General features: G+C 38.7%; 1 protein-coding gene across 1 annotated transcript; it reads left to right on the forward strand.

Annotated features, from left to right (window-relative positions):
- The first annotated feature begins 1,506 nt into the window (after positions 1-1,506).
- clcf1 (cardiotrophin-like cytokine factor 1) lies at positions 1,507-22,871 on the forward strand. The gene is made up of 3 exons (XM_038292582.1): positions 1,507-1,833; positions 15,259-15,410; positions 18,334-22,871. The coding sequence occupies exons 1-3, from the start codon at positions 1,815-1,817 to the stop codon at positions 19,588-19,590; spliced, it is 1,428 nt and encodes a 475-aa protein (XP_038148510.1). The 5' UTR covers positions 1,507-1,814; the 3' UTR covers positions 19,591-22,871.
- The last annotated feature ends 1,375 nt before the right edge of the window (positions 22,872-24,246 follow it).

The raw sequence follows: 24,246 nt of genomic DNA on the forward strand, positions 1-24,246 counted from the left end.
GGATCTGGAGATGATTAATCTGTTGGGATTTAAAAGAAGCAACGATTGTGTGGTCAGGGTGGTTTTAAGATTAGATTTTAACTTGAACACATAAAAGAATGTAATAAAAATGTAGAAAAAAAGGTAAAACAAGCAGTAAAATAACCAACCAAATGGAGTATGTTCAGACGCGGGCCTAAAGGCCTGTCTTAAATCATAACGCGTTTAAGGCCCCCACCCTGTCAAGTGAGATTACCTACAGTCAGGGCTGCGCTCTCCTCAATAAATCTCCTGTTTCACAAAAAGCAAGAATAGAGTCCCAGATCTCCCTTTTGCTCCGAATAATCCACCCCTTAGGATCTCCAATGTCAGCTCAAATAAGGAGGCCACTTTATTCAAACGCATTCACCGCTTACTTTAAACGGATTTGTGGATTTATGCGTGATTAAGGAGGAATTTAACTAAAGAAGTCAGCTGGGATTATTTGCACGAGAGCACAACATTAAGTGAATATCTCACGTCGACAGATTTAAATGGTCAATGTATAAAACAGATAACGGAAATAGGCAATAAATACACAATACAACCTTTATTTATAATGTATAATTCAGTTTTAATCATTCATAAATTTCTGAGATTTTAAAATGAAACATCAGTTATTGATCTACCTATTTTTATATTTTTATACCTGTCTGATGCTGCGCTGTTGTTGGTAACTACCCTCAGCAGCCAATAAGTAATGATCTCACACTTAAAGGCAAATTCTTACCAAAAATAAATCCTGAAATATTATAATATTTATGTAATTAGGATAAAGCGGATGGGCTGTGCAATCCGGGCAGAAAACACGCAAACATGGAGGGATTAAAAAAAAAAAAAAATAAATACAATAAAAAAATCTAACCTATTGGTTTTGCTGTCACACATAAAATGAAATCGGATAAAAAAAAAGAAAAAAAAAGAAATAACACTTGTTGAAATTAATAATTTATTTAAATTTGAATTAAAATTTGTGTCAATATTTAAATTGGGTTAAACATTTATTTACTTATCTTGATAAATAACTTTAAAAAAAATATAAACAATTTAACAGAAAACCCCGTTTTTTGCTGTTAATATATTATGTCAAAGTTAGTTAAATTATAATAATTTATGCAATTTCATAAATAAAAATATGGACACATACATAGTTTATTTATATATATTTATTTTTTATAAAAGCATCAATGTAAACATTAATTAATTAATTATTTAATTAAGCGCGTGCGCGGCAATAATGGCTTGTTTTCTGTACAGTGGGATTAGCGGATTCCTCCTGGCCTGAGGGGAGCTGATCCAGGAAGACTTCTCGCCTTATTAAAGACCCGCAGATTAAGCATCAAACGGCCGCAGTCAGGCTGGGTTCTCCGGGATGACGAGCGGATGAGAGGCAGGAATGAGTTGTGACAAGTCCCGAGGTTCAGCTGGTGCGTCAACCCCGGTGAATCACCGAGGGAGGAGGAGGAGGAGGATAACGAGGGAAGAAGAGGAGACAGGGATGGAAAAGGAGGGCAGGAATGGGAGAAAAAGAGGAGGAGGAATCGGCTTGAAAAAGGCTCCGCCGTCATTCAGTCTGTCACACGGACCACACAAGTCAGCCAGAAAGTCCTGAGAGGCATTCATCATGTCTGCTTTAGATTTTTATTCCTAAAGAGGGACGAAAGGAGAACATCACCTGTTGCTTCATTTCCTTTTATTTTATTTTATTTTATTTTTTTTTTTCACAGAAAGCTGAACCAACACAAGAAAAAAAAAAGATAATTTTTTTTCATCACCAAGAACTGGATAAACAGATAATGAGAGGATTTTGTGGAGGTAAGAAAAATTTTATATTATTTATAATCTATAAAAGCAAATTTGGCTTCAATTCTAGTCTTCAAAAATGTTTGACTGCATTACTGGTTGTGATTTATGGACTTTTAAATTACCCTGAAATGCAGGTGTGTTTCCAGAAAGTCTTCTAGGGGTGGCCATGTGGGGGCGGCACTGTCAATATTAGGATGCAACTTTAAAACAAAAGTTATAACATTACACTTCTAGGAATTGAATCTATCCATGTTGTAATAGCTGGCTTGAAATGTAGATAGAAGAAAGGAAAATAAACTGATTTGATAGGTTAGAGCATTATTATTCTCTTCAAGCCCATATTAGTGGCTATGATTTTAAAATATGGCAACTCTGCTAAATTTTAACCTAAGCGTGCTGTAGGAATAAGATGTAAGAGAAGCCATGAAAGACAAATAATGATAATATGAAAAAAATTATGTTCAAATGAATAAATAAACAGATGAATAAACATATTTGCCTGTTCCTCTCTGAAGTTCTCCCTCGGTCACACCGCTTATAAGATTAAGGTAAAGCTGTATATCAGCTGCAAAAACCTAAAACTTAGCCACAAGAATGGATAAAAAGGTCTAAATTTTAAAATGATAAATTCTTTGTATGAAGCAATTTGCTGTTACTTTCATTTTTTTTTAAACTGTGAGAATAAAAAGTTATTGAAAAGCTGTCACAAAAAAGGGGGGGGGGGGGGGGGGGGGGGGGGGGGGGATTCCAGAAAATGTTAAAAGGGGATGACCATATTGGGGTTAACTAAATATCTTTGGGGTAGAATTCACAAATTAGAAGTAAATAGATTAATAAAACTTGTATCTAATATGTGCGCCTTAAATGTATGCTGATGAAAGAGGATAAAATGATATATAACAATATTTTTAAATCAGATGCGTACAGGTGGTCCCCTCTGGTCCCCCCTCAGTGGCACCACTGCTGAATAAAAATCATAAAGAATAACAGCGATAATTAAACATTGAATAAATAAAATAAAAGTAAAATAAATCATTTTAAACAGTTATAGGTTTATTTGATGCTGAAAGCAAGAGTTAAAGAGCTGCATACGTGACGGAGGTTGGAGGGGTCAGAGCAGCCAAAGCCCCCTGTCTAGTTAACTGTCACTGATATGAGAAAGTACATGATTCTCTTTAGTCAGGGTGTGAGAGGGGACACGCACACACACACACACACACACACACACACACACACACACACACACACACACACACACACACACACACACGCGTTTTCCTATTGGGATGGCTGCTGTTTCTTGACAACGAAAGCAAGGAAATAACTTCAAAAGGAGGTAAAGGAACAGCAGGAGGAGAATCTGTGCGGAAATCTTGCATTAAACACTTTTTTCTTCTTTCCACCTTCTCCTTCAGTTGGTCCATCTGGGTGGCCAGATGTTGGAAACCGCTAAACAATCAGCAAATGAAATAAAACTTTAAAAGGATAATAAATAAGAAGCAGATCTTCCTCCTTTGACACTCAGAACAAATAAATACATGAGGGCAGATTGCCTTTGACATTCAGAGCGTTTATCTCTCCAGGTAAAACCATATCTGAACGGCTCCCTTTCTGCCTGTGTCTTTACACTCTCACACAGTAAAAAAAAAGAAAGGCTGGGAGGCTTGCATTCGACTCGGTGTGTTTCAGATAAAACCTTTAGTGTGTCTTGGATCAGCAAGCTCCAATCAGAGGAAACAAAGGAAGCAGGAGAGACAGAGAGAGATGTGGAAAAAAGAAGGAGGATAAACTGAACCCCTTCACATCTTCTGATTCGCTCTGGCCAATTCTTCACGGTGCATACATGTCAGGAGGGTTTGTGGAGCGACGTGGTTACATGTGTGTGTGTGTCTGTGTGTGTGAGTTACAGGGAAGAGAGGCAGATAAAAGGAGAGGGGAAACTGGCTGCAGAGGGGTTAATGCAGTGCAGATTGACAGAAGTTAGGAGCACCCAGAGGGGAGGAGAGGGGAGGCTGATATAAAATGAGTCGGTCACGCTTTGAACAGTTACACATGCTGTTTACATTTTTCCCAAATTAACATGGCCCCTCGCTTCAGAAAACCCTCCCTCCCCTCCACCTTTTCCTCCTTCTCCTCCCCCCTATTCTTCCAGACTCTAAAATATCTTTCCCTGCTTTAAAACTAAAAGGTCCCACTCATTAAACTCATTTAAATATTTCACCAATGTATACACAGTTTGCATTTTCATGTTCCTGGTATTTGAATTTTCAAGGTAAAGTTCTTAACAAAAAACCGACAGAAAGAATAAAATAAATTAAATTAGAACTGCCGACGTGTAAAATTCAGATTCACAAATGAAAAATGTAGAAAGCAGCAGACAAGACATTTGTTTTTTATTTTTTCCAGGAGGCTAAATGCAAAAAGTTTTTTTTTTTTTTCCCCCTACATTATGAGTTGAAAAGAAGTTTAGATGAGATAAAATTTAAATTAAACTGCATCTCAAATGAATCCCAAAAACTGTAACCAACCTGCACAAAACAACACATAATGCGCTCTTAGCTACAATAGAAGAACTGGTACATTTTTTAAAGTTTATTTTTGTAGTGTTTTTTTTTTTCTCAGGAAAACACACCAACTGCTGTAAACTGAAGTCTAAAATTCAACCACAAGAGTTAAATACAGGAAAACAAAATTCAAATAGGTGCAAAACAACTCAGATTAATCATTGTGTGATTATGTCACAGGATACGTGTGTTTATGGGAGCTTGTTTCTATGGGAATTTCTTTAAATTTTTTAAACCATAAGGCAAAACGTGTAAAAGAACATAACATTTTCTCTGGTTGATAAATATTGCCTAATATGAGCTTGACATTTTACAGAGGAGTCCAGCGGATAGCTTTAAAATTCAGCAGCATTTCTAGACGTCAGAACGAATTCACCGAGCAGCAGATTCTTCTAGGTTTTTACTGTCCTGCTTAAGGAGCTACACCACAACCCCTAAAGTTTCACATATTTGATTCAGGCTCAAAATGGAAAACTTTACGTGAAGCAGTTCCCACTAAACTTTCTGTAGTTTTTCTGCAAGTGTTCATTGACAAAAACCAATGGAGAATAGAAAAAGTGCTTGATAGTATTCAATGATTCAAATTTAGTTAATAATACTACCTTTCCTTCCACAAGAAGGTCACTCAAAGAACACGTGCAACCAGGAGAATAGATGCTAGATCATAATTTAATTAAGTGACGCAATATGAATCAAATATATCCCTCTCATGCACTTGATATCTGATAATATTTATGTATTGATAATCTGGATATTAAAGGTTTTGCAAGAACATCAGTTGAGTAAGATGATGAAGCGGTAATATATTTTCTTTTTCTGTTTTGAGAATAAATGTGCTATACTTCCTGTGAAAATAGAGTCAGCAAAATAAAATGTGCCAGTATAAGAAAGGCAGAGAAGACAACATAAGGAAACTATTTCTGTTATAAACACATTTTGTAAAGGAATTTCTAAGAATTTAACTTGTGGCTTTTAGTTTTGGCACCCAAAAACCACAAGAAGCTACAAAATTCAAAGGAAGTCAGCGGCAGGTAGAATGCCTGGGAAGTTTTCATTTTCCTTGAATATTTTCCATTTTTGTCATGCTGCAACCACAAACTTTGGTGAATTTTATTGCCTTTTTTTTTGGGATCAAAACAAAGAAAACAATAGTTTTGAAGATGAATGATAACTAAGAATTGTTTAACAAATAAAAAGAATACTTTGACATGTATATGTATTTAGGAACCTGAGGAAATACTTTATAGATCGACTTCCTACTCCAACTCCATGGGTCGATCCAACCCCTCGGAACTGCTCCATTTCAGCTCCGGCTGTATTTTTAAGGTTAGCATCCTGTTAGCCGCTGAAACTCTGCGTCACTTTCTAATCTCCTGAAGCCTCCACTGTTACTCCAACAGTATTGCCCTGTGTTTAGCTCCATTCATCTTCCCATCAACTCCATCCACCTTCTATATTCCTGCTGAAGAATAGCATACCAAAGCATGATGCTGCCACCACCATGAATACAGGAGCATGGTTTGGTTAGCATCTATCATTGTACTTCTAAAATTCTACTTAAAATGTAAATAAAGTGATTATTTATAAGTGCACCTTAACTATTCAGGGCTGTTGTAGTAACAGTTATATGAGCTGTTGGGATGCAATTGGGAACCTTCTACACACAACTTTATGCATTACATTTTATTAAGGAGCATAATAGTAAAGAAAAGTTAAATAAAAATAAATTCTTCATATTTTAGATTTAATAAAAATAAAACGCGGAATTAAAAACATATTTTGTGAAGTGGAATTTAAAACTTTTGGAAATCCGTTTAGAGCGGAAAACATATGTGCGTGTCCAATTAGGAAGTTTTAGGTATGCATCAGAAACTGGGAATGAATGATTCTAAATGAAGAAGGAGGGGAGGAGAGTCTAAGGTCCTGAGACATGACACGACAGTGAAACGGAGACCCAACACGGCACTAAAAGACGAAGTGATGTTCGGATAAAAAACAAAAACGATCCGCTTATAAGGTGAATAGAGAGACAGACAACAAAGCAAAAGCGGAAACAAAGCAGAGGACTTTTACGAGACTGCGAAATGGAGTTTCTGGGAATAAACATAATTTTTATAGGATCTATTTTATTGGACTGTTTTCTTTTGCTCTTTTCTTTTGGTTACTGATGTTTCTGTGAAAGTCTCCATTGTTAGGAGTTTTATGAGCAAACTCTGTCACAGAAATATCCAGGGAGAGGAAGAGAATGGGAAAGAGTGCCTATCAGTGCTTATACGTCAATATTTAAATTTATTTTATGTGCAGTGATGCCTTGGGATAAATGGGTTTGGTGCACGGTGCACCCTCTGGGTGCACTTGTGTGTGTTGAGTTAGCAAAGGAATGCACGCTTGATTGAGGACAGGCTGCACATAAATCTGGCCTTTAACTGTACACAGACACACAACACTGACCCCAACCCCACATGTGTCTGTCCTTTTCTCCTGTCCCCTTGCATCAGCGTCCTCATGTGTCTGTTATAAGGAAAGTGGTACAGCAGACGAAAAAAAAATAGACTTCATGAAAATGATCTATAAAAAGATCCTTTAGGAAAACTAGCATATTGTCTAAGTTTGGCTCTGATGAGTCGTTCCCAGAGGCTGACAGAGCCTCCAGCTGCCACGTTAGCTGCATGACAATAATTATGTAAATCAGGACAGATTGGAAAACTTTCTACAAAAAAGGCACAAGATTTGTTTTCTTTTCTTTTGTGTGCACTGAAATATTTAGTGAACGCATGTGTGGTAAAATATGCCAAACTCTTTAATTAGATAATAGTCTAAGTTAAACATTTCTACTATAAATGACAGCATAAAAATTTTGAATACATTTTTAGGTTTCTCTTTATTAGCATTTTTTCCTCTCAAACTTTGGCTGCTTTTCAGTCGTTTTCAGTTAAGTAATTCTCAGCCTAACCTGAGGATTTTCAGAGCAATGTCTTGGTTTGTTTGTTAAGGCACTTAACTCTGACCTATGATTCATGCAGGCATGAAAAAGTCAGACTCCTTGCAGGCTAAATATGAGGTAAACGTGGGATGACTCAGGCAGTTTGCACGGTACGTACATTAGTTAAAGATGACTGCTAACAGTGGGGGGGAAACACCACGTATTTCCCTCATTTCTAGCACTCAACAAGTTAAATTGATTTATTTAGCAGCACATCCACTCAAATATGAAGGGCTGGAACATGTTTTCAAAAATATTCAGTGCAATTGAATGTACGTGTTTTCAACAAATCATGTTCTAATTGTCTATAACTTAAGGTAAACTAGACAGCTGTAGTTTGGAAACCTAACATATGATTCAGCTGCTTTAGATAGATCTGACTATCTAAAGTTTATTTTTCTAAAGATCTGACTAAGATGATCATCCACAGGAAAGTTATTGTTTTGATTTATTTTACTGCAGTTTTACCTCCTATTGTTTTTGTTTACCCTCCTTATCCAGATCTATTTAGTCTAGTTGTTATGTAGGCTATGAGCTACCGTTCTTCCATTCTTCTTTACCTTTGCTTCTTCATCTCATCATTCAGTCAAACTGCAGTCAGTATGCATCACATAGAGTTCATGTTGTAACTCTTATTTTTTTAGAAAAAGGTTGATCTTTTAAGTGTATAGTGGTTTTCTGATTATGATTACCAAAGAAACGGCTTCAGAATCTTAAATGTTGCCATTGCTAAAAATAAAAAAAAACTTTGGTCAGTGATTTCCAACTTAAAAGATATAAACGAAATGCACACATAGAAGGATAATGCTACAGAGCCATAAAGGCCTTTAGTGAGAGTGAATAGAAAGGACTGCATTCTTGATCTGCACAGTGGGAGCAATATTTTATAATCTGACAACGTTTCAGTCTAACTTGGATCTTTGTTGGATCAAATGTTAAAACAGGAAAAAAGGGGATTTGTATCGACTTTATTTCCATATATCTTTGTTATAACTGCTATAATTTGTCTTTTATCATAGTTTTGGCTTTTGACCTCATTTTCTGTTCCCATTTCTTTAATTCAAAAGAGGTTTCACAGTAAAAACTGTGATTTTTCAACAAGTAGTTTTGTCTAACATTAGGCTGATGTGACCACAGTCCCAGCCTTCAAAACACTTCTGCACTTAATCTTATTTCCATTCTTAAATCCTCTTACTTATTGGTATATATTTGGCGTTGACTTTTCTGTAACATGCACCATTAATATTTTTTAAAGTTGTACAGCTTCATTTGTGTCTCCATTGTGTCCTCGTATTTTCTACAATAATAATCAAACAACAACAGCTTCTCTTTTCTTTTCTTCACTGAATCATTCGTTGCCTCTTGCTCCTCAGTAATGACTTTAGTGAATCTGTCTAGAAGTAGACTGATTAGATGCTCCAATTTGGATGTAGAAGAAACCTCAGAATAAATTACTACTATACTACTATATTCATTACTACTATATTCATTGGTTAAACAATGACAATTCTACTTTTTCTGTAGTATGAGTTTATTTAAATTACTTATTTATTTGGTTCTATTAGAGACTGAAAATGAAATAACACATCTTTCTAAAAAATAAATTCTTGTTTGTCTGCTTCCTTAAGGAAATCATATGTTTCTGATGGGTCTGAAGTGTTTTTTTACTTTTTTGGTAATATGATTTCAATCTTTCATGAGAGCACTTTATGGAGTCTTAGATTCCCTCTGTTGATTCTGAGTGGGTGGCTTTACTCTTTTTTTTTCATAATTCAGTTGAATGTGAACTTTGCAGAATGAGCTTCTTACACATAAAAAAGACAAATATTTCTTTCACTCTCAGACATTAAGTCAGAAAACGTTTCCTGTCCTAGGTCAGTTAGGGTTACCAATTTTGGCTGAACACCAGAATAATCTCAGAGAGATTTTTTTTAAATTGTTGTCTTTGTTCAGAAGTTGAAAAAATGCCTACAGAACAGCTGTAGGAGGAATTTTTGAAAATACCCTCTCCGCTTAGAAAAAAAAAATGCACATGTCCAACCCTGCACCTGCTCCTGAGATGGAACCCTTATTAAACACTTGTGAGAGCGTGCACGAGCCCCTTTCTCCTCGTGCACACTATGTTTTTTAAAGTTGCTGATGGCATCGCTCATACAAGCTTACTTTCCAAAAGAAGATTTGCAATTTTTCCACCATGTCAGAAAGTGAAAATGGAGAAGAGCACATATAGGACGGCCAAAAGTAAACATATCACCTGAATGATTGACAATTAGGAGGACCACTTATTTTGATGATCCACACGGAAAACGAACATCCTTCACTATACCTTTAAGCTTTACTCACAAATCTACAGACTAGGTCAGGGCTTTGTAACACTCAACTCCTAAGCATTAACTTTGTTGTGCTTCAAATATTTTCTTAATTTTCTTAAGATCTTTTATTAAGAATAGAAGAATAAAAAATCCCTTTATTGTACCACAATGGGAAAAATTGGGGATATATACATTTCTCCATGTTTGTTCCTTATACTGCCATCTGCTTTGTCGATTTCACCAGTCCTTCCTGCGGGGAAATAATCCCACAACATGATGCAGCCACCACTGTATGTTAAGCTGGCATACAAGCGTTATCCTATTTCCTCAAAATAAAACAATGCTTAATACGCTTATGTTTCAAGAAATCCGTTTTTTTTTTATCATACAAGTTCCTCCAAATCAAATACGCCCAGTGTTGATCATTGAGTGTATTTGATAACTGTAATCTTTTTTTTTTTATTGTTGCTTTATGCTGCCTTCAGCCTGTTTCTCTTTAGATATAAAAAATGGGAACTTTTATTTTGATCTCTGGTTGATATGAGCTCTTTGTGACAAAGACATGTTCATCTTTTGGACGCTGTCTCCTTAGTTGATCATATGTGGCTCGCAGGATTATTTCTACACATGATTAATCTGGGACTGCTGCCGTCAAATTTGTTCAGGGAAAGTACAGACGTTCCACAAAACCTTTCGATCTGATTCGGCAAGGTGACACCTAGTGCCCGCCTAACAGATTTGTTTATAGCCATGGTTACAAATGTAAAAGAAGCAGATACCATAAGAAACCACAACAATTTACACATTTACACATTTGCTGTTCTCTCGAAGATAAAATACTGGATTCGGTTAAAACAGATGTGATAGCAGCAGCTACGCCTACATCCTCCCGTGCTGCCATGTTTATTTTGGTTTGCTCTTGATTACATCACAGCTGAACGACTGCCTTAAAACCATAATACTGCATATCGATTGGCCGACCCGTTTTGGGTTGGAGTCCAGCAATTTAAGCTTGAGCTGTACAAGATGGTTTCTCATGTGTTTTACTGTACTCACAGATACTGCAGAGATTCAGTCTGCAGGCAAGGTTATGTCTCCTTATGATAGCCGGACATTTCCATGGTGTTTCTACCTCTGTGGTTGTTTAAACAGATAAAGCTCAGCAGTTTTTCCCCCTGATTATGTTGCTGGTTTGGTTTGATGTAATCAAACAAAGATGCCATATGTCAGAGATGCTGCTTTAAAATACATCCACAGGTTTGGCTTGATTTAATCTGAATGTTGAGAATTAACCTTTCAAAGGCTTACAAAGTAAATACATCACTATCTGCACTTTTCCAAGTTGTTTCAAAACATGTAAGAAAAACTTGTGATCCCAAACACTGTAATAAAATACACATTTAAAATAAATATTTTATATTCTTGGCAGAAAGATTAAAATACAAATAATATGGGTAATCCTATTAGACTTCAAGGCGGAGTATGATTTAATGTCAGATAGTGATAAAATATTTTGTGTGCCTTTTTAATGTTTAAATATCAGGTTTCTTTAAGTAACAAATGTTACCTGTTTTCTTTTTTTGTTTTTCCGGCTGCAGTTTCTCTGCAGCAGTAGAAATCAAAGCATGTTGCAAATTTAGGTCTGGAAAACACAGCTTGGGCTCGTTTACGGTTAAATCCAGTCTTCAAATTTATACCCAGATCATGACAATCTACTTTAGCTTTCCTAATCAGTCTCACATGGGAAACAATAAACATGAATTTCGGCCCTGATTAACAACATCTTCTGTGCACGTACGTTATGTTTTCTCTCTGTTTGCGAGCTCTTTCAAGTGGTAAGAGTGATGGAGGGCAAACTTTTATTGGCAGCCACTTTTTCCTGGAGCAGATCGGTTACATTTACTTGCACAATTTTTTCCCACCGTACCAAATTCTCTTTAAGTACTTGTTTGAAACCTCAAATGTCGGTGCATGTTGTGAAAGACGACATACCAGCGCTCTCCTCATGGTAGTGGTACGACACCCACAGACACCGATGAGCTGGTTTACCATAACACTGTCTGGGGTGTAAAGTATCCTGACCTAAGAGGGACCTTTTTGCCCCTGAACTTTCCCTTGTGCCAAACTCTTCAACTCTGAACTCCGACCCTGTGTTGATGTTTAATTTAAACCTATTCAGGGGCTCAGAAGCCGTGCATGTTCAGCATTTTGTTCTGTTCTGCAGATGGCAGCCAGACTCCAGAGTGCCACATCTGACATTGCACCAGAGAACAGACCAAAGATAAAAATATGATGTGCCGTGAATAACAGTGCTCCCATGTGTGCGGCTCTGATATATGTGTGTATGCACTGTAGATTGCCCAGATGCAGGTCATGGTCAGCAAATGGAGGGCACCCTGGTGTTGCTGTAATGTAATCCTTCCACGGAGAAGGTTCTGGTTTCATCCTTGCCCTGCGGATTGTGCTTCCACAGCCAGGTACACGCGGTCTGCCTCGAACCCCCAGGGCTAGCCTTGAAGTCGGCCTGTATGCCGACTGTACTGTAGTTACTCAATCTAATATTATGTAATAACAACACGGCTTGGAGTCTAAATTATCTCAGTTTACTCATACAAAAGGGGGTTGTTTTCAGCTGCAGCAGCAGAGGTTTCCTTCATACATGTCAAAGCTCAATCAAAACAACAAGAGCCTTTCACGTCTGGCAATCATCTCCTGAGCATGTGGCTGCAGACAAAAGGAGCCGCTAGAATCAGTTTGGGTTGATTTTTACCAGGAAGTTTAGCCCTTTCTCTCCCCAGGACTCATTTTCTTTGCTACCTGTTTATGCTTTTCTTTAATGCAGCCCACTTACCTTCAGGGCTGTTTACTGTTATTCCCTGACTGAATTTGGGGGGTTAATGGAGGAAGGCTGGCAGTACCATGAGCTCCAAATGTGCAGCTGAAAGATGCGCATTGCATCTGACAGGTGATGAGGCTTTTTCAGTTGGGGTGAACGGAGGCTCTGCTGGCAGGGGCCGCCCTGGCTGACTGATTTCGAGGTGTGTGTCTTTGTGGGAACATGTGGGAGCTGCTTTGCTAAACCTCAGTAATTTAGATAATAGTCTGGAGGAGTTTTTTTTTCCCTTTTCTAATGCTGTCGACAGGCTATATTACATATGTGGCTCTAGACGAGTAGTTAGGGAGTTGTTTGTTCAGGTTTTGTCCATGTCAGCGCAGTGACGGGCGTTTCTAATCCTGTTTTAATTTAAAAACTGCCAACTTCCCAATCTGTCATTCAATCTGCCTGTAAAGCTCATTTCACAAATAGGTTTTGAATTGAGGTCAACCTGCTGGGTGAGTTGAGTTATCCTGGGAAGTATGTATCGTTGCTGTGACATTGCTTCGTCTTCATTATCCCAATTTGTAACAAGTGGATTTATGCTTTCAATTTGTCCTCTTTCTAATTACTTCCCATGCTCTGTTTCTAGCATATTGAATACTTCTTGACTTTGGTCAACATTGCAAGCTTTATTTTATTGTATTAGTATTTCATGTGAAAGAAAAACACAAAGGAGTTAACATTTTTTTTTTAATTATGGGATTTCTACATTTTTTAACAAATAGCATCTCAAAGGTGTGTCTTTCATTATTATTCAGCCCAATTTAATCTGTTACCCCTTAAGGAAATCAAGTGTAAAACTATATGAAAACAGTCTCCAAAAGCATCAAAATCTCTCACAGTTAAAGTTCTCTTTTTAATCAATTTAGAACAGCTGCATACCTATCAAGACAATGCTATCCACCTAAACTAACAATCCTGCACAAAGAGCATCAACCAGAAGCATCAGGTTGGGACTCTGTTGCATGTGATCTGAGTGAGTGTGAATTATTTTATAAAGAAGCAAACTGCAAAACATGTTGATACAAACATTATGCTGTGGCATGCTTATGGACCCTTAAGCATCTTCTTCAGCGTTCAGAGTTAATGAGGAGATAAATGGAGGAAGTAATCCTTTAACAGTTGTAGAGTTTCACCTTCTAGCAGGACACCAACCCTGGACACAGTAAATAAGCTATGATTAAATGGTTTGTATAAAGGGCTGTACATTTTTGTCCGTTGAGTAGTATAGCATACATAAGAACAGTGAGTTTCTGCCCAACCCTGTTTGGGAGTTGGTACCGATACGGCAAATGTAAAAGGCTGAGTCAGAGGGGAAAATGCGTTGGCCGTTTAAGGACATTTCTTCATTCAGCGTGCCCGACAGCGTGTTTAAGCCGAATGTTTTGAAAGATGTCAGAGATATTTCACTCTAGGTCTCTCGTTCTTCTTGTGGGGTCCACCATAGAGGATGAAAGAAAGAAACGCGAAGGAGCGGGAGAGCTAATCAGGGTTAATTGACTGCTGTTTTCTCTTTTTCTAACCGGAGGCAGAAAGGAGATGGTGGAGAAACTGGAGAGGGGGAGAGAGGAAGGCTTAAGTACACTGTGACTAATTTAGATGGAGAAAGGGAATGAATTGGTGGGGCAACAGGAGGGCTGACTGAGGTGTGTCTGAGCTGGATGGAGGTGATATTGTGCAATGCACTTTTCACACCTAGTGAACAGCAGCACGTTTCACAAGTATGAATCATGACTTTCTGTCTGGGTAACGAGAGGATGAAAGGGAGCGCCGAGAGGATGTAAAAGGATGTCAGAGTACAGGGAGAGGAAGAAAGTTCTGAGTTTGGAGAAATTTAACGGAGAGAAAAGTGAAAGCATCCGACGAGTGCAGCAAAAAGGAGAGGCAGACGTACATGAAGCCCCTCACTTTTTCAAAATGAACCTTTCAGCTCCAATTTTCTCAGTTAGAGATTTGGGCTATGAAAGGTTTCCGGTGTTACCCACCCCCCCACCCTCCCCCCTTTTCGTCTTTTCCTCAAACACACACAACAACACTGTATACATTGTCAGCAGTGAAAATTGAATTCACATACATGGTGTTTGCTACAAACACTCACATTGTAACATACATCTACACAAACAGGCTAAAACCTAAACAAGAAGGCTGCAGCAAAGGCACCGCTGATGCAAACACCATGATGTTTGGAATGGTAAAAAAAGCCAGATGTCTTTGTTTTTGGGGGGATTTTGTGTAGAATGAACTGTGAACATACGTGTGAACATGTGTGTGAACTCGTAACATAGCAGCCATTTGTCCAACTGTCTAAAGCTGTTAAGCAAGGCTTAATTTAAAGCCAGAGTAAACCTTTAACAGCCAATGTTTTCTGAAATGAGATTGGAAATGGCAAACGCTTTATAGGTGGGGTGAGGTAACGAGGGAACAAAGAACTAAATCAGAGTATTTCTTTTTTTGTTATTCCAGCAAATAGGCTGGTTATTTTCATCCATTTGGTCATTAAAATTATTACAAAGCTCAGCTTCCAGAATAAATAATCAAAGAACATCTGAGAAAATAATAGCTGAAATAAAATTCTGCGTCTTTGGTTTTATAACCAACAGCTCTGCTGTGCGTGCTAACATTTGGACATGCACGTCATTATAGAAACATCTCTAATTGCCCCAGTTTTAATCAGTCTTTAATCTTTTCCCTCTACAGTGTGTCAGCTGCTCACAGTGCTGCTGGCTGCTAACGTGGCAGCGGCTATGGATCCTTCCCACATCCTGGCCAGTGAGAGAAGCTCGATCGAAAGTACATATGAGCTGACCAAATACCTGGAGTACCAGCTCAAAGAAATCAAAGACGTATACGTGAGTAATACTTCCCAGTTCTTTCCATTCGCTGACATACAACATTAGTACTAAGCTCACTTTTCATAAAACTTGGAGTTTAACTTTATTACATTTAGCCGGACTGAAACTCAAACTTACTAGCAGTCGAAAACGATTAAAATAAGCTGGACTTAAGTAATGTATAAAAATACACTCTTGAAGGTGGATCAGAAACTTTTAATAATGATGTCAAACCATGACAAAAACATCTTACCTAAACACACACACACACACACACACACACATATGTACATACTGACTCCTAGGGTGCACGTGACCCTCAACCCTTTTCTTTTATTTTAGCCTTTAGTTTTACCTTTATTGAGAGTAGGTTTAGAAATGTATGGTAAAACCTATACTAGATTTTCCTTATGTGTAGGGGTTAGGGTAGGAGTTAGGGATGGGTTAGTGCTACTTTTTTCTTTGCAATTTATCAAAGTTTTCGCAAATTCCTGCCGCAACCTACCATGCACCCTGCGTGTCAATAATTGACGAGAGTAACCCAATTGTGCCACTTAATGACACGACAGGTGCTTGACTGAGCGTCAATATTTGACGAGCTGGGAGTAAGAATGAGTTGGAAGCTCTGATTTTAGGTGTAAACTCCTGCTAAGACTTACTGTCTGGTATCAGTGTCACTGTCTGGTAGCAATGACCTCACATCGGATGGAGACCCTCAAAGGGTTGGTTGTTAACCATCTTTTTCCTGTAGTGAGGTCTTCATTTTATCCACTGCAGTTTGCCTAACAGCCTGGCATCAGGGTCAATGATGCCATCATCTGTCCTGCATCAAGCTCTGACCCACCTGGAGAAGACTGGAAGTACCTTGAGGATCGTTTTCTTTGAATTGTTCAGTGTTTTCAATACTACGGAGCTTCTGAGGGACAAGCAGGAATGGTTAGGAATGGACCACCATCTGCCCCAGTGGATACCGGATTACCTCACTGGCCGCCCGCAGTATGTGTAGAATCAGGGCTGTATATTTGACAGGTCGGTTTGCAACATGGGGGCCTTACAGGGAACAGTGCTGACACCGTTCCTGTTTACCCTCTACTCTGCAGACTTTTTCATCAATCCACCAGTTTGCATCTTCAGAAATTCTCAGATAGCTCTGCCATAATCAGCTTAACATATAGTTCAAACAGTGGATACAGAACTTTGTGGACTGGTGCCAGCAGAACCATCATCTGCTCAACAAAGGGAAAACATAGGAGCTGGTGGATTTCTGCTGACGTGGATCTACCACATGGTGAACATTCTGGGAGTTGATGTTGAGATCGTGGACTCTGTCTTGGTATTTACCTTAACAACAAACTGGACTGAAGTAACATTGCTCAGGCTCTTTATAGGAATAAACCTCTACCTGCAAAGTAGAATGAGTTTCTTTTTTTGTATTTACATATACATGTTCCTGCACAGTCTTCGACTAACTATTCACTCACTTGGGACACAAAAAAGTCCTCAGTGGGTATACAAAAAGGTCTATCCTTTTGAATGTATTTTTTATTTTTATCAATTATAAATCCTCTTCTCTTTATGGAGTATTCAAGACAAGATTTTTTTCAGATAGAGAATTCTATAATTTTACCTGTACTTTACTTATGGACAGCTTTTCTTTGTTTCTTTTTTTACTTCCAACTTTAAGAATATTTTCTCACAGCTGTTGAAATGTTGTTCTGTTTATACTCCAAGGGTCTAAAGGTTGGCATGTTTTAAAACAGGTGTAAAGGTTTTCGTATAGTCAGAGCAGATCTTTAAAGAAGGTGCAAAGTTATTTGGATTTGCAATTCAGCAGACAAAAAAAACATTTTTGCATGGGTGCCTTAATCAATATGCAGATCATATTCTGATGTCCAAAATGCGCAGTCATGGGTGGAGGATATGTAAATGTAAATATTTACCACATGCAAAGTGATCTGAAAGTCAACACAGGCCACAGTTTTAAAAATGCCTTTTTTATTACTTTTAAAATTCAGATGCAAATTGACTCGCAAAAATATTTGTGGACGTTGTGGCCTGAAAAGAGGTAATGGTTCAAAGAGAGATGATTGAGAGGGATTTTGTGGCCATGTAAACATATTCGGAATGTCGGTCATCGGACAAAGATAACCTTCCATGTTTTGTATTTTTTTTACATTTAACTTTAACCTCAGTTATTTTCATCATTATACTTATATTTTGCTCTCAGCCCCTTTAAGTTCACTATAAATATTATTTAGCATTACCATCACTACATTTTTAATAATCATCTTTATTTCCTCCATCTTCAAGGCTTTAAATCATGTTTTTTTATGTAAATTTTCAAACTGCCTGTACAACACGCAATCTGTTCATTTTAATTGGTGGAACCAAACCAGTTTCGTCGTCTTAACATTTGCGCAGCAATCTTTGCAGATTACCAACAACACACCCATTCATTACACGGGAGAAAGAAAAAAAAACTGCACAAGCAATTTAACGGCTCTTAATAGGAATCTTTCAAGATTGGCCCAAAGGCTGAGATATGGGAATGTGTCAGCAGAACTCAGTTAATCCAAATCAGGCAGATTTCTTTAATGAAACACTGTGGTTACCCCAACCGTTTTTAAACTTTGTATGGGGAGAAAACAAGGTTGTACTGTAGAGTCACCGTCACTCATCACTGTTCTTAAGCTGCTGTTCAGATGTTTTTTGTGTATATAATAAGCATTGTTCACATGCGTTCTCAGGAAAATGACTCAATTGATCACCTTTGATTTAACTGTTGAATTAAGCGACGTAAACAAAGTGTGTTAAATGTTCTATCAATGTCTTTTTTGCTTAATCACAAATGCACTTAATGTTTCATTGAACCTGCTAAGGAAGATATTTTGTAATAGAATGTTTCTTAAACATCTATTTCTCTCTTTTTTTTTCTCTCCAGCTGACATATCTGGGCCCACCGTTCAATGAGAAAGACTTCTCCCCTCCTCGGCCCAACAGTACTGCTCTAGCTTTACCGAGTGCTGCCACCCGACTAGAGCTGTGGCATGGCTTAGAGAATCAAGCCCGTCTTGCACAGAACCAGAGGGCCTACTCTATCCTGCTGACTGCTGTCAGGGAGCTGGCCCGCTCCACTCTCTGCCCCTCCCTCAAAACATCCCTCTTGCACTTTTGCACAGGTCTGGATGGACTGCTGGGCTCAATTTCTGCGCTGATGAACTCCCTCGGTTATTCGTCTTCCCCACAAGGTACAGCTGGTGAGCTCCACTATGCACAGAGGGGGGCAGGGGGCAACCATCCAGCTCCTCTTATGAGCCAGAGCCTGTACAGATCCAGAGCTGGATCAAGAACAGAACCCAGTCAGCGTGGCAGCCAGAGAAGAAGTCGAATAAAGACTATCAGAGGAGAGAGGGAAGGAGGCGAGCTGATGGATAGAAGAAGAGGGCGAGCAGGGAAAAGAGCGGAGTCAGCCGTGGCTTCAGGGCGTAGCAGTGGACTGAGGGAGAAGGGAAGAGGAGAAAGAGTGAGAAGAGAGGACAGGCAAGAGCAAGTAGAAATAGTAGAGGAGCTAAACAGAGAGATGAAAAGCTTAGGGACAAGGAGAAGGTTGTTGAGTATAGAAGATATTGAAGATAAGAGATACGGGGAGCCTAAAATCAGAGTTGAAGTGTCTTATCAGGATGCAGATGAAACCAGAGACCATCAACATACAAACAGCAATCAATACAGCTTCAGTCTGAATTCAGATTACAGAGACACCCTCAGAGAAGATGGATTTTTATTAGAAACCAACAGAAAATTTGTCATGAAGGAGGAAAACACCGCAGATATGGATTCAACCTCCTCTTCCTCCTTTAATCAGCACCACAGGCGTCCTCGCTCTCTTCTCTACCCCACCCTCCCACCTCCACTCTCTACTCTCTCCCTTCTGTACCAGATTGGAGTAGGCGAGGAGCACACCCTTCTACCCCAGCCTGTCCCGCTGTCTTTACAGAGGGGCACCTCCCTTCTCTCCCCTCCATTAAGTCCACTGCTCTCTTCTTCCACCTCCACCTCCTCATCGCTCCTACCGGTGCGGCCAACAATGAATGATTTTGCAAGGAAGGTGGAGGGATTTTGGATCCTGCGAGAGTTGCAGAGCTGGTTGTGGAGATCAGCCAAGGACTTTAACCGTCTCAAGAAGAGACTAAGAGGTTGAGACATTTAGACAAGACTGGACAAGGAGACAAAGACTCGTAAAAGTACAGCAAGGCGGAAATTTTTTTTTTTTACAAAGTCTGAGAGGAGGTCAACTGAGATATCTGAGCACATTACCACAACTATACTGAACCCTTCCATTCATCCCATACTGGAAACAGTGGATAAAAGACTGTTTTTGGCTGGTCACCAGTCCTGCTACTGGAACATAAAGCACACAAAGCCATGACAAGACTGTTCTGACCGCACATAGGAGGTCATTGAGATAAACTCACTGAGGCTGAGTCTGAGTTACTGGACTTCACAGCTCATAGATCAACAGGAAAACCGCTGTAGGTGGTTAGGCTCGAACAACACAGACTCAGCCCGGCCGGGTGAGCGGCAGCAAGACAGACAGTGCAGCCATTGAACATTAACTGATTCAGTGACCTCACATGTGTGAATCAGCAAAAGTTCATTTTCTCTAAAGGAAGAAGGAAAAAAATATGAAAGGGCAAAAGAAAAGAGAGAAGGAAAATGCCCAAAAGGATGTTCGAGGCAGAGAGAAGACATGAGTCAGGGAGTGATCACTTGTACTAACCAACAGAGGGGTATTGCTGAGTAATTACTGAGCAAAATGTCATTTACTGTAACCCTACAAGAGTTACACATATAATCCAAGCAGAGCGGTAAAATCCATTTTTCTGCTGGTTTAGGTTTGGGTTCTACAATGTAGACCTCAATCTTCACAGATATCACCACTTTTAATCATCTCTAGATTTTCTGAGCCTGAAAAGCTACATGTATTTAATGCATCTCTGCAGTGTCTGCGCTTTACGTTCTAAAAAAGTCTAGACGTTTTCCCCATAATGACATATATACTATCAATGCAACATAGAAACTGTGTTTTATTGGCCCAAGAAGCCAGAGCCTAGACCTCAGAATGATAGCTCACCAGTGGTAAGATGTAAAACCAGTGAATATTTATGTTCACTGACCGAGCTCACTACTACTATCAGTACATGCTAAAAACCCCTCTGTGGTGAATATCAAGAGCCTAGTGCAGACCAGGTGTATTTTGTTAAAATTACATCATTTTTTAATAATAAAAAAAACACTTCTCCCAAATTACAAATATAGACATTGTCAATGGAAGTATTTCTTTGCAACAATTTATTAACGTAACATAAACTTTGTGTTTCAGATCTGAAATATAGCAAGGAAATCAAGTCTATAGTCATTCTGAAAGATAAAAGTTTGTATCATACTAACTGTTCTGTAATACATTTCTGGTAAAACAACCCTGTTTCTTTACTCATAGCCTTTCAGAGATTTTGTTTTTTATTTAACAGACACTGGGATGGATTTGAGATCATGTAATTAAGGTTTGCCCTTCTTATTACATAAGAAAATTGACATTATCTTTTTTCCAAGGCTAAAGTACATTATTCTGCACATATTTATTTAAAAACTGTAGCACCAAATCTTTTATATCAGATCACGTTTATGCACATGAGAAAGTAAAAAAGTGGATAATTCAGTAACTCTTGGACAGCTTCTGTGTACATTAGCTTAACCAATTAGAAATGTAATGCTGAGTTTTAGAACATGTCCAGGACATGAGGATAGACAACCTAAGGCATCGATTCCATTGTTGTAGAGGATTGTAATTTCCTCACAGTCACCTCGACAAACCGTACTGATGCATGCCTGTGGAGCTAGCGAGGGCTACCAGTTACAAATAGTACTGGTAAAATCTCCAGATGACCTAAAAAAAGATAAATCTTTATTTATTTGTATTTTTATCTGATGTCAAAGCCTGGATTTACCATATTCCTGTACCTTAGATGCTGTTGGCACAGGTCCTATAGAGAAAAGCTCTGCAGACTAACTTCAGTTTCTTACTATCTACAACTCCTTTTATATGACTTAGACTAACTTTATTGTCATTTTGTTTAGTCCAATTTCATTTATACAGCTTTCCAACAGTGAACGTGCAGCAGCTTAGCAGTGAAATTAACATTTCCATTCATAAAGTTGAGAAGTGATCAAATGTAAACGGTGTAGGAGAGAAATGGTGCAAAGAGGCATTGATGTGGAAGTTCAGAGCAGTGCAAAAATAAAATATATATGGTGAAAAAATGCAGTAGAAGATTTGTGACTTGATTTAGAGTTTTTTTCAACAGTTCAGCAGTCTGATGGCAGTGGGGAAAGAGCTGTTACAGAACCTGCCGATCCTGCATGGAACGGAGGCTCAGCATATGTTTATTTGATTTTGATTGCAAGGGAGTCAACTTCTTAAAGGAAAAGTCCAGCTTTAAGAGGGAAATCCAGTTGTTGTTTTTTTTTTTTCTCCATCAAATCCAGTTGGGATTTTTAGTCTTCAATTCTGATTTCTGAGTGCAAGTCGAATGCAAGCTGCTTAGCTTAGTTTAACTGTAAACAGGCCAATATTAAACAGAGACATGGGATATATTTTAACCTTCCAACTATGGTAAATAAACTTGTAGTGCTCCTTAGCTTGTGCCATCATCTTTTCAAAAAATTTATTAACCTTTCTGTTTCCTTTTATAGCTGTTAACCTGTTAGCCAACCCCAAATTCAATTTTGCATAGGCCTACAGTTACAGACGGAAATGATGAATGCACAGGAAAGCTCCAGCTTTGCTCTAAAACCCCAAACTGTTAATGTATAATTTCTTTGTGTACAAATGTAGAAAATAAGGTGATGACTTTTTAAGGTCGGTGCAGTGAATGAATCACACTAATATTACTAATAAAACCTGCCTTAAATTACCTATTTATATTTGTAATGGCCTATAAGTTCAAAAGGAATTGCATTTGATCAATTTAGCCCTGAAGCACCTTCAGGTTTACACAGCTAAAGTATTTAAACCATATGCTGGAAAGAAAACTCTGAAGCAATTCGGTGAACTCAGTGCCTTGGGTCTGCATTAAAGCTTTGGTTTGGATCTCTTAAGACACATGTTTGTGCCTGGTGTTTTGACAGCACGTTCAAGACATGTTCAACACTCTACTATTTGCTTTTCAAAATCTTGAAGTAGTGCTGGAAGTTGCTTTCACATTCCTTAACTTTATCCACTCTGAGCTTTCCCTCCAAGCAAGTTAAAACATTTTGTTTTCAGAATAAATTTGTCGTCATGCGTTTGAAATGTGTGCTGTCATGGCCAAAGGTTATGGATCACATTGCCATTATTTATTAAGCAGAAATGTTTATTTATTTGTCCCTGTGTGATAATACTGTATTGTAACTTGAGAGAGAATAAATACTACGTTTCCTACACAGCGTGGTGTCATTGGTCAGTTGGGATGGAGTTATGAGAGAACTGGACTCTGAGGTCTGGGCGTTTTCTGAAATACATGCTTGCATCCCATTTGTGGTTAAAAAAAGCAAGGGTGGAGGTTTTATTTGCCGGTCCTTGTGAAAATTTATGACCTTTTTCCTTTCAACTCTCCTGTTTTGTCTCCCAGTTGCATCATCCCACCTCCCATTTTACTATCCTTTCTTGTACTCTCTCACGAGGCTCATCTTCCCCCAACTTCTAAAAACAAAAAAAACCCAATGGCCTTACCCATGACAGACAGACCACACAAGGACAGGTATAAACACACCTTTCCTAATCTGTCCAGCAGCTTGGGTGTCTTGTTGTGTCTGTTTTTATGCCGCCACTAGGCTCGTTTCTGTCACCACCTCTGCCTCTTATCGTTTTCGTTCATCCTCTGTCTACTGGTCTTTTATCGCCTACACACCTGTTATCTTCTTTTTTCTTTCATTTTGCTCTCCAAACTAAACGTTTTCCCACAGCCTCTGCTCTACAGCTCTCTTTGCCTCAGGTAGGGTATTAAGGGATCAATGAGAATCTCCTCCCTATAACCATCACCTCTAAGGAAGACACCTGCATGCAACCACAGCATGCTTCCACAGTAATATAACCATGCAGCATTAAATATAAATATATGATTCTTGTTCTGGATGCACGCTCATCATCAGGTAAACCATGACTCTTGTATTAAAGGGAAAGGGTTTTTAACTGTGTCAGACAAACGACACAAGTATACACGCACACATTAGAGAATATGCGTTCTACATACAGTTAGCACTGACTAAGAGGCTGCCAGTAGTCAACAAAGGCAGCTTTGTGGGCCCATGTGTGCACATTCTATGTGTGAGTTTGTGTTGTTTGCCCCTGTGTGGGCTTGCTGGTCCAGCACGTGTGCGAATCATTATCTCTATGTGTCAGAACTTCGTTGGAATGAGGCTTGTCGTGCATAGCTATCTAACAGCCATCACTCACAGTCACCCTCACGGTTTCCCTCTTTGGCTGTCTCTCCCTGTCAGCGCAGCAGAGACAAATCGCTGGAACTAATACGCAACAGGACAGCTGAGCTCTGTTAGTAGGACTCAGCCAGGCAGCTTTTTGACGAGGCATCGATATTATTAGCAAGCCTGGTACGCCAGGCTTAGACGGGCCTGCTTGTTTGATTGACACACAATGATCTCATAAAGAAAGAGCAATGAGCTGTGGGTAATCTTGTTGGAGAGCTTTCATTCGCTTCTGAAGATCCCTTCTTCTTTCTGTTTTGGATTATATGTTTTTCTGCTTTTCAACACAGCCACTTTTAAATCTTTAAGAAAAGAACAAAGTCTTTCTCTATCC

The sequence above is a fragment of the Cyprinodon tularosa genome, unplaced genomic scaffold (genome assembly GCF_016077235.1).
Source record: "Cyprinodon tularosa strain WSP-4 unplaced genomic scaffold, ASM1607723v1 ctg314, whole genome shotgun sequence".
NCBI classification, from domain to species: Eukaryota; Metazoa; Chordata; class Actinopteri; order Cyprinodontiformes; family Cyprinodontidae; genus Cyprinodon; species Cyprinodon tularosa.

What these genes read in the sequence shown, in the direction of transcription:
- clcf1 (XM_038292582.1), top strand. An exon ending in AAGAAATCAAAGACGTATAC is followed by an intron (nt 15,411 to 18,333) that starts GTGAGTAATACT and finishes TTTTCTCTCCAG; the next exon opens with CTGACATATCTGGGCCCACC.